Below are 15,982 nucleotides of genomic sequence, written 5' to 3' on the forward strand. Positions count from 1 at the left end.
CCTGCTCACGCACTGCTGAAGCCCAGCATTGTGCTGGCACACCCTCTGTAGACTCCTTTGTGAATGTATGATTGAATGAATGAATGAATGAATGAACAAATGAATGAGTAAACTGATTTTTCTCTTCCTTCCCGAGGCCTGTGGTAGTGGAGACACGCCCAGCAGATGATCCTACTGCCCCCAGCAACCTCTATATCCAGGAATGAGTCCCTGGGGTTGGGGGTGTGTGTTAGGAATCAGTCTCTGCACCCCCTCCCCTCCCCAGTGGACACAGTATAGTGGTCATGACATGCCTGTGTCTACCAATAAACGTGATTTTACCCTCTGCTGTCATCTTGGTTTTCTGGGGGAGGGGAGGAGGGCCGAATTCCTGGATGCCTACTGACCCCCCCCCAAATTCAACGATCCAGTACAACATCAGGGAAGTAGCACAGACTTTATTTCTACAGCACATGGTCACCTCTCCCCCAGCAGCCTTGGGAGGAGGGATTTGGGGACTAAGGGGCTTGCTGTAAGAATAGGGCACTTGAAGTGTGAGTGAAGGGCCAGCTGTGGGTGTCTCAGCTAAGCTGGTCCTCATACTGCTTGCTGGAAACAATCACCAGCAGGGAAGAAATCCCAACATCTCTCTTGGTACATCTTCCAGACATAAGACTCCTAGGGGTTGGGGTTGGGGAAGAGTTGGTTGGTCACATCTTCAAATGCTTGATAAGATCTGAGCTTTTTACTGCCACCTGCTGATTGAACTTTTATTAAAATTCTCCATGTCCTTGCCCATTTTTCTCCCATTAACACCCCCTTACCTGACCCGTGTGTTCTGTCTCATCCTTGTTTATCAGACACTTCAGGAAAAACCTGGGGTTGGAAGGGCTGTGGGAGATAGGTCAGAACCAGCCTTACTTACCTTCTCCTGATTGGCTGGCTGAGAACCCACCCACATGGAAGCCACAGCCCTTTCCTAACTGACCAAAGCCCGGTATCCCCTCCCGGGATGTTGCCGGCCACGGGCCCACCCTCCTGATTAGCCAGCGGGCCCACGCTCACATGTAATTGGCCAGGTTGTGCTCCTCTAGCAGTGTGGGTCTCGAAACCATGCAGTGTCGTATCAAAGTCATCGCTGCCGATGCTGATGCCGCAGATGAAGCACTTGGTCTGTGGGTGGCAGGAAGCATCAGAGTCGAGGCCCATTTGACCCCCCCAGGGTCCTGTAATCCCTCTGGATCGCCCCCTGATATGGCCTACCTCCATATCGTCCCTCACTTGCTGTTGTTGGTCTCGGAGCTCACCAAGAGCGTCAGTGATCAGACCTGGGGAGGCAGGGTGCAAGTCAGTGCCTAATCTCTGACCAAATTCAGACTGCTCCTTCTTCTGGCTACCCCCTTCTGAGCCTTGCCTCCCATTCCCTAATCTCTCATCTCCCTAATCTCACCCTGCTGCTTGAAAATAATACCTAGCATTTATTGAGCACTTAGCATGAGACCCTTACTACCTATGAATTGACTTATTTCTCACAACGACCCTATAAGACTAGTATAATTAATATCCCCATTTTACAGATGGAGAAACTGAGGTTCAGAGAGGTAACTTGCCCAAAGTCTCACAGTAGGGAGAAACAGAGCCAGGTCAACCAGATCCCGGGCCTGCACTCTCAGAGGAGCTAGTCTGCCTCTGGGCATCTCCCACTCCCACAACCCCGACCAGCACTGACCCTGGATGATGGCCAGCAGGATGACGATGACAAAGAAGAAGAAGGTGATGTCGAAGACCACCCGGTACAGCTCATATTCATCACCTGCTGGGTCCTCAATCTCGTCCCCAATGCCCCCACCAGCTCGGACACCCACGTACATGTGAAACAGGTAACACTGTGGGGGCAAGGTGAGAAGCACATTAGTCATGCATTCAGTCATTCGGTATTCACAAAGTACCTACGGGACCCTGGGCTAGTGGGGCAGGAGACTCACAGTAATGGCTGAGACAGCCCTGGGCTCCGCCCTCACATGGCATCAGACAGTGACAGCCCAGAAATGATCAGGGTTGTGACAGGGACAGCTCAGGCAGAGGGCTGAGGGCTGGGACGGGGAAAGCACAGTGTAATCGGGGGCGAGATGGGGGGAGTACAGGAAGCGCTGAAGCTCTGAAAGCCTCACAAAGCCTGGGTGATCAGGCAAGGCTTCCTAGAAGCAGGGACATGTGTGAACTGGAACTTGAAGGAAATGTTAGGTGGAAGAGAGTGTTCCAGGCAGGGAAAACCACACATGCAACGTCACCACTGGGGAGGAAAGAAGACATCTCGTTCCTGTGAGGAAGTGAAAGAGGGTCAGTGAAGCTGGAAAGTAGAGCTCCCGTGAGCAAGAACAGCAAGAGGAATGAGGTCCAGCCGATGGTCAAGGAGGGCTTCCTGTAGGAGGCAGCACTTAAGTTGAAAGGTGAGGCATCAAGGGAAGGGGTATTTGTACTCAGGGTCTGAGGTGGAGGTGGGGCAGAGAGACCGTCAGATGCAAAGGGCTTGGGTTGGGAGGAAATACATGATCTTAGGGGAACTGAGGGGCACCAGGCAGCCAGAGAGCAAAAAGCAAGAAGGACTGTGGTTAGACTCAGGCCAGGCTAGCTATTCCCTGGCTATTCATAAGCCATGCTGAAGGCACTGGGGAACCAAGAGGAAGTTCTGAGAAGAGAGAGGAACATGGTCTGCCTGGCATGTGGGAAAGATTTTACACTATCCTTTTTGTGTCCCTGGGAAGTGGGAGAACCTAGTTGTCTTAGGTAAGGGCTAAGACCAGTGACTGGAGGGAACAAGGCTGAGTGGCAAGGCCAGGTCTGGGTGGTGGGGCTCAAACGTCAGGCTGAGGAGCTGGATAGGTCCCAGGAGCACGGTGCCTGATTACAGGCCATCTTCTGAGATAAAGCCCTGGGACAATTCATTTAAATGTGGCCCATGCCTCTAGTAGGAGAAACTCAATTTGGTTATGATCATCTCTAGTAGACTAGAAGAGAAAAAAATGAAACCTGCATGGCATTCTTTGGGTGAAACTTTTAATTACAGATAATGATGACAATAGCTCACCTCTATGGAATCCTTGATCCCTACCAGGCAGTGTTCTACAACTATTTATTCTTAGATGATCAGGGAGCATCACTACGTCCTAAAAGCCACCCTAGGATGTAGGCACTGTTATTATACACTCATTTCACAGGTGAGGACACCAGAGCATAGGGAAGCTGAGTAGCCAACCCCAAAACATGTAGCTTGTAAGTCAGGCACTGTGCCTGAGCACCTTTCCAATAATAACAGCTTTAAAAGCTCAAATAATACGACAACAGTGGCTAACGTTTATTGAGCACTGTTCGAAGTACCTCACAAGTATCAGCTCACTGAACCCTCACGATAAGCCTACAAGGTAGGCACTGTTCCTAAGCCCCTTGGCAGATGGGAAACCTGAGGGTCAGGGGTGGTCGGAAGTTGCCCAAGAGCGTTGGGGGGAAGGGATCACCGTCATCATGTCGTCACACTTCATGTCAGGCTCGTCCTCGTCCTCGCTCTTGTTGTAGAGCTTGCGGAAGAAGTTGAAGGCCACCACGGTGTACAGGTAGAGCACCACCGCCAGGAGGCCCACGGTCATCACCAGCTGGGGGCAGGCAATGGGCGGGTCAGCGCCATGTTCAGCCGGCCCCTCCACCTTGCCCAGCCTTCGGGCTCCTGACCCTGCTGCTACCCAGGTGGCTCTCCCTGCTGGGGCCTCACGACCCACACCCACCCTGGCTCAGCCTGCTCGCCTGGCCCCTCCTCACCCTGGCCGCCCAGCCCTCACCCCTCCACCCTTGCTCAGACTGCCATGCTTGGCCCTGCCCGGCTCACATCCCTCAGGCAGTTCCTCTCCACACCTGTTTCCCATCGTGGGTGACGGAGGAGAGGATGGTGCGCAGTGTCTTGACCCCCATGGCAATGTCCAGGAGGTGAGCAGCGAAAAAGAAGTTGTTGTAGTGCCCCAGGAGGGACATCACCATGTACCAGCCCAGGTTCAGGAAAGACTGTGGGCACACAGAGTCAGGGTCAGAGAGCATTCCTGAGGGTCAAGGAGAGCTCGGGGAGCCCCCGGAACATTCAAGAGGGTCAGGTGCGCTCTGGGGGGTCAGGGTGCCATCGCTGGCTTGGGATTACTTGAGGGATCAGGAACACTCTAGAACAATGGAGCACTCTGGGTGAGAAGCCATCCTGGGTGGGGTTGAGGAGCCCTCTGCAGGACGTAGTCTGGAAATCCAAGAGCATTCTAGGGGACAAGGAGCCTTGGGCGGGTGTTCAGAGGGTGCCCGAGGAACAGAGGTGCACAGAGGCTCAGGACTCAGTCCCTGGTCAGGGCTCCCTGGTGCTGGAGCCCCCAACCCTCCCAGGGCCCTTCTCCTGCAGGTCCCTCCCCCACCTACAAGTCCCTCCTCACATTGTCGGTGAAGATGACCCCGAACTTCCAGATCTGGTACTTGACGCCGATGGACATGAGCCTGTCAGGTGGAGGGAAGAGGGATGGCCAGATGCCGGAGGGTCAGACCCTGGCCACCTCCCCTGCCTGCCCCTGGCCTGGGCAGGATCACCCCTGGCTCACCAGATAAGCAGCCCCGGCGGTGGCTCAGGCTTGCGTTCACTGTGCGCTGTGATCTCCAGCGTGGACAGATCCATGCCCAGCAGCTCGGCGATCCACTCCCGCCCACAGATGTCCCCGTGCTTGTCCAGGACCTGCGCAGGAGAGCAGAGGGCAAGCAGACAGCACTGGAGTGGGGCGAGTCATGGCCTGGGTTGCAGAGGCATCTGGGAACACTCTGAATTTTGTGTGAAAAATTGGGAATGCATTTTTCTGGGAAGAAGGGCCAGAGCTTTTTTCAGATCCTCAGGGGGAGGGTCCAAACGTGATAAAGGTCCAGTTAATTCATTAGCCAAATTATTTGGGATAACATTATTATTAGGCAGGTGGGCAAAGAATCCTATACAACTGGGCCGCCTGTCATCTATGGACTTATCTCCTCCCCCTCACCCCCTTACTCACTCTGCTCCAGCCACACTGGCCCCCCTCACGGCTCCTCAAATACGCCAGGCACGTTCCTCCCCCAGGACCTTTGCACTGGCTGTTCCCCCTGCCCAGGGCGGTCTTCCCCCAGATTTCCCCCTGGCTCACTCCCTTACCACCCTGCACAAGAAAGAGCAACCTCTCTGGGCCAGCACCCACGCACCCCCCAACCCTCTTACTGGACTATGTTTTCCTTCTGCAGCACTTATCACCGCCTGAACACCATAAACGTGTTCCTCATCTGTCTGTCCAACTCGAGCATCAAAATGTGTTTACTGCTTGAAACGTACCTACTGCTTGGACTCCACGCCCTCCAAAATTGTTCTTGGCACGTAGTAGGTGCTCAGCAAACATCTGCTGAGTGAATGAACGTATCAGCAAACATGTATCTGTTTTTTTTTAGGTGCAGGTACTGGGGATTGGACCCAGGACCTCATGCATGGTGGGCATGTGCTCTGCCACTGAGCATACCGCAGCCCTGATGTTTTCCTATGGGCCAGATACTGTGCACCTAGTAGGTCATATAAACTTTACAACAACCCTGTGGGGGCGGCCCTCTTATTACCTCACTTTGAACGTGAGGGAAACTGAGACACCGAAAGGCTCACACAGCTAGGAGGAGACAAACAAGACAGTCCAGCTCCCGAGTCAATGTGCTTAAAACAGAATGCTTTACTTCCTCCCCTAAAATTAGTATTTATTGAGTACTTACTCTGTGCCAGGCACTGCGTCATGCTTGTTATGCACATCGTCGCTTTCCAGAGAGGGGTGTGTGGTTCTCATGCCTATTTCCAGATGGGCAAACTGAGGTGCTCCCTCAGCAAATCCCCTCGCCCAAGGTCACACACACAGCGAGTGCCTGATGGGGCTTAGATGGCCAGGTGGCAGGAAGGGACCCAGCCCAGGAGGCCCATCTACTGCCCCATTCACATTCTCTCACCTTCCGCTTGACGAACTTGTCCCAGTAGTTGCTGGGGAAAGACCTGCCGAGAGAAAGAGGCCACAAGATGTCAGGGCAGGAGGGAAGAGGAGCCACCAGCCAGGCCAGGGGGCTTTGGAATTCCAGTCCTTCTCTCACAGGGGACTCCACACAGTGGGGTCGCATCTCACTCGGGGTCAGGCTCTAAAGACCCCGTGCCAGGTGAAGTTTGTCCTTCCCCCCTACTGCCATCTTTTGGGGAGCTTAGGGGAGGTAGGTGGCTTGCATTTGGAGCCGGGATGTGCAAAAACAAAAAACAAAAGACAAACAACATAGACCTGAATTCAGGTGGGGAGGCAGGGCCAGCGGTCTGGCCTTGCTCTGGCTCTGGGGAACGGTGTGCTTCCTCACTGTTTCATTTAATTTTGTCTGATGAATCAGACTCTTTAGTTACCAGTTTTATAAATGACGAGTTGATGCTCTAACATCCTGCCAAGGTGGCCAATGGGTTTTGTTTGCAGGGGGTGGGATGGGGAGTGGAACAGAGATTTACTATGAATCCATGGATTTAGATCTATTTGCTGTTTCAATTCATAGCCCTTCCTGTCCTTCCTGATGCTCAGATTGTCCCTGATTTGCCCAGTGGGGACCCCTTCTAGGTGGTGGCTGGGTCCTTTCAGCCTGTCACCATTTTTCATTGAGCACATCCTTGCTTTCTGATAAGGTAATCCACTCTCATCTTGCATTTCCCTGCCCCAGCCCTGAAATCTGCCACTTCTCCAAGCTGCTTGGCTCCTCGTTGAGGAAAATGGTATTTAGAAGTCAAGGTCTTAGGTGGGTAGGTATAGATTAGTGGTAGAGCACATGCTTAGCATGCATGAGGTCCTGGGTTCAATCCCCAGTACCTCCATTAAAAAAGAAGATAAATAAATAACCTAATACCCCCCCTGTCTTGTTGTCCTAAATGCCCAAGTTAATGTCGCCCCCTTTGAACACTCAAGCCACCTCAGAATTCAGACTCATAAGAGTTAATTAAGCACATCTTCCTCCTTCCCCTCCCTCCCATCCCTCCTTCCTTCTTTCCTCTCTCCCTCCCTCTCTCCTTTGTCATTCATTCACTTAGCTTATAAGGCCACTTCATAGGGCCTCAAGGACCGAGTGATGCTTTCTCTCTCCAAATCCAAGTCCATGATGGACACACTGAGTAGGCCATCTGTGGTCCAGCCGGCTGTGCCTGTCTTAGGTTGTCCTTCTCTGAGGATCTTACCCACCGTTGGCTATCCAGCCGTCCATGCTGGACACACTGAGTAGGCCATCTGTGGTCCAGCCGGCTGTGCCTGTCTTAGGTTGTCCTCCTCTGAGGATCTTACCCGTCATTGGCTATCCAGCCGTCCATGCTGGACACATTCAGCAGGTCATCTCTTGTCCAGGCAGCTGTGCCTGTCTTAGGTTGTCCTCCTCTGAGGATCTTACCCGTCGTTGGCTATCCAGCCGTCCATGCTGGACACACTGAGTAGGCCATCTGTGGTCCAGCCGGCTGTGCCTGTCTTAGGTTGTCCTCCTCTGAGGATCTTACCCATCGTTGGCTATCCAGCCGTCCATGCTGGACACACTGAGTAGGCCATCTGTGGTCCAGCCGGCTGTGCCTGTCTTAGGTTGTCCTCCTCTGAGGATCTTACCCGTCATTGGCTATCCAGCCGTCCATGCTGGACACATTCAGCAGGTCATCTCTTGTCCAGGCAGCTGTGCCTGTCTTAGGTTGTCCTCCTCTGAGGATCTTACCCGTCATTGGCTATCCAGCCGTCCATGCTGGACACACTGAGTAGGCCATCTGTGGTCCAGCCAGCTGTGCCTGTCTTAGGTTGTCCTCCTCTGAGGATCTTACCCGTCGTTGGCTAGTCAGCTGTTCATGATGGACACACTGAGTAGGTCATCTGTGGTCCAGCCGGCTGTGCCTGTCTTAGGTTGTCCTCCTCTGAGGATCTTACCCGTCATTGGCTATCCAGACGTCCATGCTGGACACATTCAGCAGGTCATCTCTTGTCCAGCCGGCTGTGCCTGCTGAGTGCCCTTGGACTACTTATCTTAAACACTCTGTGCATCAGTTTCCCCTCTTGCACGATGGGACAGTAACAACCAGACCTACCTCACAAGGGCCATACAGCACCTAAGAGAGCTCATGCACCAAAGCTTACAGCACAGAAGCTACCATGTGGGGAGCACTCTCTCAGCAGTGTCATCACCAGTAACAACCTCACAAACACAAGCACCGTTATCTCCATTTTACAGGTCAAAACCGAGCCCGTGCAACCTGTAAAAATCAACAAAGCACTGAGGCGGAAGACATCAAACGTCCGCCAGCAGGAGAACAGTCCCACGTGGAACACTATACAGCCATGACAACAAACAAATCGCATCCACACAGAGAGGGGATGGATCTCACTAACCCAGGGCTGAGTGGAAGATGCCAGGAGAGCTCCCCGTTCAGAGCAGGCAAACCTGAGCTAAGCTAACCAGGACACACACGTGTGCGGTAAACCCACATAAAGCTGGGCCGTGAGAGCATAAAGGTGGTGAGCAGGGTGGGGGCGGTTGGCACAAAACATATGAGACAAAGGACGAGGGGCGCCAGCAACACAAAGCTTTGCAATTTGGATGGTGATCACACGGGTGTTCATTTACAATTACTTGCTGAACTCTGTATTTATGTACTAGCCTTTATGTTTTATAACCAATTTTTAAAACGCCATCCCTCCTCCTGCCCCAACTTCCTTGGCTTCCTAATCCTGCACATCAAAGGAAGCCACATCTTATCCAAAATATACAAAGAGTTCATACAACTCAATGTCAAAAAACAAAATAAACCAAACCAAACCAAACAAACAAAAACAAACCACCCTGTTAAAAAAAGGGCAGAAGACCTGAACAGACATTTTCCCAAAGATGTACAGATGGCCAACAGACACAAGAAAAGATGTTCGACGCTGCTAATCACCAGGGAAATTCAAATCAAAACCACCATAAGATATTACTTCACAGCTGTCAGAATGGCTATCGTCAAAAAGGCAAGAAACAACAAAATGTTGGTGAAGGTGTGGAGAAGAGAGAACTCTTGTTGGTAGAAATGTAAACTGGTGCAGCCACTTTGGAAAACAGGATGGAAGTTCCCCACAAAATTAAAAACAGAACTACCAAGTGACCCAGCAATTCCACTCACGACTATATATCCAAAGAAACAAAAATACCAATTCCAAAAGATACATGCACATTTTACATGGCAGCACTATTTACAACAGCCAAAATATGGAAACAACCTAAGTGTCCATCAACAAATGAATGGATAAAGAAAATGTGACACCTAAACACACACAAAATGGAATATCACTCAGCCATGAAAGAATGAAATTTTGCCATTTGCAACAACATGAATGGACCTCGAGGCTATTGTGCTTAGTGAAATGAATCAAAAGAAGACAAATACTGTATGTTTTGACTTACATGTGGAATCTAAAAAATAATAAATAAACAAATGAATGTAACAAAACAGAAAGAGACTCACAGATACAGAGAACAAACTAGTGGTTACCAGAGGGGAGTGGGGTTGAGGAGAGGCAAAGACAGGGGAAGGGGATTAAGAGGTACGAAATACTAGGCATAAAATTAGTAAGATACAGGATAATGTACAGCACACGAATATAACTGATATTTTATAACTTTACGTAAAATATAGTCTATAAAAATACGTAACCACTATGTTTCACATCTGAGGCTAATGTAATATTGTAAATCAACCATACTTCAATTAGAAAAGAAAAAAGATAGCCACACCCTGCAGGCTACCCCCAACTCCCACCCCCCCAGTGTTGTGAGTGGTACCATGCTGGCTACTGGCATGGGGGTGGGAATGGAGGTAGAAACTCACAGCTTTAGGACAGCCAGGTTGGCTTCCAGGTCATAGGCATTCTCCTTGGCCTGTGTCTCCACATAGCGCTCCAGGGTGGCCAGATTCTCAGGATTATACCTAGAGGAGAATAAAGATGGATGAACAGAGAGGAGACAGGAGTTGAGCTCAGTTACTCTATGGGGCCAGGGAGGAGGGTCACTGTAGCCTGCGCCTCTCTCTCTTCCTTTCTTCCCTTTCTTTAGCTCTGTCACTGGCCGCTTAGGCTCTACCCAAATACTGAATCAGCTCTATAATTTCTAATAAAACTTATCCACACCCCAGACCTAAGCCAAAGCTCTAAACTGCATCAGAGCCTTGGGTCTTTTCTAGCTTGCCTCCTCAACCTTTCAGACAGCCAGTCATTGCAGACTGTATACCTAGCCTCCTAGACATCTTTGCTACCCACCCTTACCTTCCCTCCCCAGATCTCATTCTGGTCTAGCCCCGTCCTCTCCTGCCTAGCTCCCCTCATCACACCCTGACCACTACTGGTTCTAACTAGCTACTTGGTTTGTTTGGATTCTGAACTGGGAACCCTATGAAAGCATGGCCTGCGGCTGTCTTGGTCAACTCTGGTCTGCAGCATTGCCCAGCACTCACAGACTAGATTTTAGTAAACATGTGTTAAATGAATAATGAGAGGTGAAGGAAGGGAGAGATAAAGAGGCACTAAGAGACACGAAGAGACTGAGGAGCAGACACAGAGAGACATTAAGGCAATTAAAGGGGAGACTGGCGGTAGGAAACGCTATCTTCTGCCTTTAGGTCTTCGCAGTGCTATTTCCTTAAACACCTCCAGGATGATAGGTGAGAACCCCAGGGCAAGCCCAGGACTGACCACGCCTTACTCCAGAAAGTTCTCTCCTCCGCCCCGCTTGGCCAGAAGCGCTCCCTACCACCGAACTCAGACCTGTCGATACCCTTGAGCGTCTTGCCCACGTTTGCTCTCACCTGCTCAAACATCGCCAGGACTCCGTCGCCTCCCACACCCGGGGTGAAGCCGCAGACCCGGCCGCCGCTGACCCGGCCGCCGCAGACCCGGCCGACGCAGACCCGGCCGACGCGGACTCCTCGAGGACCGGAAAAGGAAAGATTGGTGGAAACGGAAACTACGTCATTGTTTTCGCTCCGGCGCAGTTAGCGCATGCGTGTATGCTCCACCCGAGCAGAATCAACGGCGTGAGAAAAAGCCTGGTCTAGCCAAGTGCGCAGGCGCCCTCTCGAGGCACGCTGGCCAGGAGGCGGGGCTGAGGTTTTCCCCGGCCTCGCGTACCCTGTTCTAGTGCCTGCGGTGTGCGCGCGAGCTGCCAGGGAAGGAGACGGATCCCTGACGGCGTGCACGCACGTCGCGTTGCTCGCGACCGTGAACTCAAAAGCTGTGCTGGAATGCACGTATCAGTCTCCCTTTGGGCCATGGCCAAGTCCCGAGGAAGGTGCTTTTTGAGGTCCCCTTTGCCTCACGCCATGATCCCTAAAGCAAGATCCGAGCTCCACAATTTCAAGTCCTGAACCCGGTCCCCACGCTGCACCCTGACGCCAGGGTTAGGGGCCTGCAAAGCTGTTGTGCTCTGCCTGTCAGGGACAGGGGTGAGGGGCTCCTGGACCCCGCCAGATCACGCCCAGTCCCCATAGGCTCCTGTCTTGTGGGTGAGAGCGAGCACCGCATGTGTGTACAGGTTCTGCACACTGCAGGCATGAAAGCACATGCATGTGTCGTATATGTGGAGGTATATGCTCTGGGTACATCCACATGTACGCACACGGGTATCCAGACACGTGCACGTTGACTGGTCTTCACACTGCACAGGGGGTTACCACTAAGTGCCTTATGAGCCCCACCCCCCACCACCCCGGAACAGTAATGGACACTGCATGGTCATCCCCGTGCAGACCTGCCGTCTACCGGTTGTGGCCAAAGTCTCAAGCACTCAGCAGAGGTTCAACTACAGTTTTTAGCTGCCACCCAGAACGAGGGAGGGAGTGTCAGGGCACCCCCCCCACCCCAGGTCATAATTAAGATAGTTTGCATCTGGTTTACATTCAGCCCAAGGCCCTGGAGGTGGAGGGGGGTCCCCTGGGTCCCAAGGCAAGCTGCCTCTCACAGGCTTTCAGGGCCCAGGGGACAGGGGGTGGAGCCAGCCGCACAACCCTGCTGGGGCAGGAAGCCAGAGTGGGGAGGGGGAAGGCCACAGCCAGTGGAGGCAAGACAGGTGCAGGGCCTGTGGGGAGGGAAGGAGGTGCCAGCACTCCGAGCCCTGAGGCCTCTGCTGGCCCCTGGGCACAGGCCCAGCTCCGGCCCCCAGGAATGGACCTTGCGGACCCCGACATCTTTAATAGGGACCCCCGGGACCACTATGACCTGCTGCAACGGCTGGGCTGCGGCACCTATGGGGAAGTCTTCAACGTGAAGAATCCCCTCCTTCTCCATCACCCTCAGACCAGAGATCTTTGGGGTGAGGCCCAAGAAGGGAAGGGGATGCAATAGGGTCCCAGTCCTTGGCTTTGGTTCAAGGATGCTGAGGAGAGCTCAGGCGAATGGAGCCTGCCTGACTGCCAACTTCCCCTTTATAAGGCTCGAGACAAGGTGACGGGGGACCTGGTGGCACTGAAGATGGTGAAGATGCAGCCTGGTGAGGAGAGAACCCAGGAGTGCCTTCCCCACACCCCCACCTCCTGGGACACTGGGATGTCTCCCAGACCCCTTCCCTGCAGCGGCCTTTTCTCTCTGGCCCCTCCTTGCAGATGATGATGTTTCTACACTTCAGAAGGAAATCCTCATCTTGAAAACTTGTCGGCATGCCAACATCGTGGCCTACCATGGGAGTTATCTCTGGTGATGAGCTTAAGACCTGCCCTGGGACCCAGCCCAGTCCCTACCCCCGAACTCCCATTCCTGACGAGGGTACCCCCTACCCTGACCTCAATCATGGATCTTCATTTTTAACTGGGGCACCCCTAACTGGATCTCCAAGTCAAAGTCCCACTTCTCTGACCAAAGGATCCCCAAATCTAATCTCCAATCCAGAACTCCCATTTCTTACAAGGGGTCCCCAAAACGGATCCCTTTGTAGTAACCAAACCTGAACCAAGTCCCCTAAAACCAATCTTTCATACTCCTGCTCATCGGGTCCCCCGGTTTCACTTTCTGTTCCTTTAATATGAACCCCTAAATTCCCTGACCCTCAAACTAATATCCCAGGTACCTCAATAATGACTTCTGTTCCCTATACCTGGCACCCTGGCCTCCTCTGTCGCCTCCAAACTTTCACAGCCTGTGAAGTCTCTACCCTGTCTTCCAGATTAGTGTGGAACAGCAGAGGTGCTCTGGCTTAGGAGCCAAAGACCTGGGTTTGATTCCAGTTGACCTTGAACATATTATTTCCTCTCTGACCCTCAAATTCCCCATCGGTAAAATGGAAACGGGACTGTCTCACTCTGGTGGGCGAGAGAGAGATGGCAGCTCTTACACTGAAGATCTTGTTGAACTAGAACAAGGCAGTGGGCTAGGAGCTGTCCTACAAATGATTTATTACTGCTACTGTGATTGCTCTCGAACTGTTGTAGGCTGCAGAGGCTCTGGATCTGCATGGAATTCTGTGGGATGGGTTCTCTCCAGGGTATCTACCAAGGTGAGAGGAGCCCCTGCTCCTCCAATCCACCCCTTCTGTCCCTCTGCCTTTGTGTCTCCTGGGACTGCCTTTCTGGTCCATATTTCACACAATGAGCCCCTTCTCTGGGCCTGACCTGACCTGGATGATGCTGGGGATGTGACAGAGCAGGCCCTGAGCCCTGTCCTCCAGGACCTGAGAGTCCAGCCCTAGTCTTTCTGCAGGCAGTGACCCCTCCTCCTTCCCCCGCCCAATCTTCCTCTGTGTCTGCTTTTCCTCGCCAAGGTCTACTCACAAATTTGAGTATTTCTGCATTTCTGGCTAATTCTCATTTCATGCCAACACGTTCATTTAAGGAGTGAATGCATTTCTGATTCTCTCAGCATGCTTTTCGCTCTCTTGCAGCATTTGTGGGTGGGGGCGGGGTGGGTCTCTGATCATTCCTGGATTACTGATGTGCACCTCTGTCTCTGACAATCTCCCTGTCTCCACAAAGCTCAGGAAAGGAAGGACTTCATTAGGAAGTCCTAGGCGGGGAATCTGAGGCCCACAGAGAGGAAGTGACTCACATCACCAGCTGTCAGACCTGCTCTGTGCCCTCTCTGTCTGTGTCCATATTGTCCCCTCTGAATCTCTGTTTCTCAATGTGTCTGTTTTCCCACTTCTTGGTCTCTGCCCAGCTCGCTCTTTGTCTGCCTCAGTTTGGATCTGTTTCTGATTTTCTGTCCCTGTCTCTGTCTCCCTCTGACTTTCCTCATTTTAACAAAGTCACATCATCTCCTGCTCAGAGCCCTCCCAAGCCTTCCATTTCCCTCCAACAATAAGCCCAAATTTCGCATCACAGCACTCGAGTCTGACGCCCACAACCACCCCAGGCTGACCCACCTTCTCTCCACTCCACCCACTTTGCCACTTTCCAGGCCCACCAGGCACTTTCCTACCTCCGGGCCTTTGCACTTGCTCATCTTGTTCACGTTGAGTGGGAATGCTCCCATCCTCAACCCTGTCACCTTCTCAGAGTTGCCTTCGCTGATCACCCAGTATGAAACGTCATACCCCTTCCTACACGTATTTCCTGTTGTCTTTTCTTGCTTTTGTTTTTTCTATTTATTCGCATCTCACATACTGTTTCTTTCTCCTAGTTTCTCTTGTCTACTGTCCGTATCCCCCACTGGAATATTCTCTCCACGTGGGTGGGGATCTCTGTCTCTATGTCCACAGCTGTGTCCCCATTGCCTACCACGGCACCTGGCACACAGTAAATGTGTAGTCGGTTGAATGAATCTATCTCCCTCTGGCCTCTGGTTCCCTGTATCGCTGCCTCTCTCTTTTGCTGACCATTCCTTGTCCCCTCATGTTACCCCCTCCCCATGTGGTACCTGGTGTGGGTGGCAGCCAGGGGCTCCTGGGGCCAGGTTTCCTGGTCCCCATCTGACACCATGCCGGGGTGACCTTTGCAGTCACAGGCCCCCTGTCAGAGCTCCAGATCAGCTATGTCTGCCAGGGAAGTGCTCCAGGTGAGGCGATGCTTGGTGGGTTTGGGTGGGGGCAGGGCCCTGCTCACACCCCCAGAACACTCACAGCCCCCCTCTCCACCCTCCTCCCCAGGGACTGGCCTATCTACACACACAGAAGAAGATACACCGGGACATCAAGGTGATCTGGGGGCAGAAGAGTAGCCTTGGTGGGTGGGGGCCTCTGGGAGATGGTAGTGGTATTTGGAGGGCTCAGGCGGTGTGTGACCAGGGAGCAGAGGCAGAGTTGGGCTGGCAGTAGGGAGGGGTGTCTCTGACAGCCTCTGATCCCCCCTCTCTTCCCGAGGGAGCCAACATCCCCATCAACGACCCTGGGGAGGTCAGACTGGGTGACTGTGGCTGGTGGGGGTGGGGAGGGGGACTGGCTGGGAGCCAGAGGGGACAGGGACCCTAGGTCAGTATGTCTCTCCCTCTGCCTCCAGCTGACTTTGGTATATCGGCCCAGATCGGGGCCACACTGGCTCGACGCCTCTCTTTCATTGGGACACCCTACTGGCGAGGGGTGCCTGGCTGGCAGCCAGGGGTGGTGCGGGGTTGGTGGTGGTGGGCAGCGGCTTTCCCCACCATGGATCTCTGGGAATCTCCATCCTGCCTTTTGCCCTGCCTCTGCCTTTCTCTGTTGAGCGATCTGTGTACTCTGAGGCTCTCCCTTGAGTTTTCCATTTCCCTAGGTCTTTCTGTGCATGTCTCCCCTCCACGTGTTTTTCTCAGTGTTTCTGTTGATTTTGATCCTGATCTCTGTCTCTCCATATCTGTCCATGGCTGTCTTTTCTGTCTGTTTCAGCCTGTGGCTCTCCCTGTCTCTTTGCCTCTCTCTGTCTATGTTTTCTAGTCTATCTCTGACTCTCTGTCTTTACCTCTCTCCGTCTTTATTTCTGTCTCTCTGCCTCTTTATGTGTCTGCATCCAACTCTCTCT

At 52.7% G+C, this 15,982-nt stretch overlaps 2 protein-coding genes across 2 annotated transcripts; one reads left to right on the plus strand and one right to left on the minus strand.

Annotated features, from left to right (window-relative positions):
* Positions 1 to 426: 426 nt before the first annotated feature.
* Positions 427 to 11,632, minus strand: LOC116662200 (ryanodine receptor 1-like). The gene is given in 15 exon segments (XM_032475665.1): positions 427 to 587; positions 589 to 657; positions 804 to 870; positions 1,045 to 1,073; positions 1,075 to 1,152; positions 1,243 to 1,307; positions 1,709 to 1,865; positions 3,495 to 3,629; positions 3,886 to 4,032; positions 4,440 to 4,500; positions 4,602 to 4,732; positions 6,001 to 6,043; positions 9,902 to 10,000; positions 10,874 to 11,031; positions 11,597 to 11,632. Coding segments are annotated over 15 exon segments (1,302 nt in total). The 3' UTR covers positions 427 to 560.
* Positions 11,633 to 12,211: 579 nt separating this feature from the next.
* On the plus strand, positions 12,212 to 15,982 carry LOC116662276 (mitogen-activated protein kinase kinase kinase kinase 1-like). Its single transcript, XM_032476161.1, is given in 9 exon segments — positions 12,212 to 12,326; positions 12,495 to 12,552; positions 12,665 to 12,755; positions 13,487 to 13,551; positions 14,991 to 15,031; positions 15,033 to 15,047; positions 15,139 to 15,186; positions 15,352 to 15,394; positions 15,488 to 15,982. Coding segments are annotated over 9 exon segments (870 nt in total). The 5' UTR covers positions 12,212 to 12,227; the 3' UTR covers positions 15,898 to 15,982.

Source organism: Camelus ferus, chromosome X (assembly GCF_009834535.1).
Source record: "Camelus ferus isolate YT-003-E chromosome X, BCGSAC_Cfer_1.0, whole genome shotgun sequence".
In the NCBI taxonomy this organism is placed as follows: domain Eukaryota; kingdom Metazoa; phylum Chordata; class Mammalia; order Artiodactyla; family Camelidae; genus Camelus; species Camelus ferus.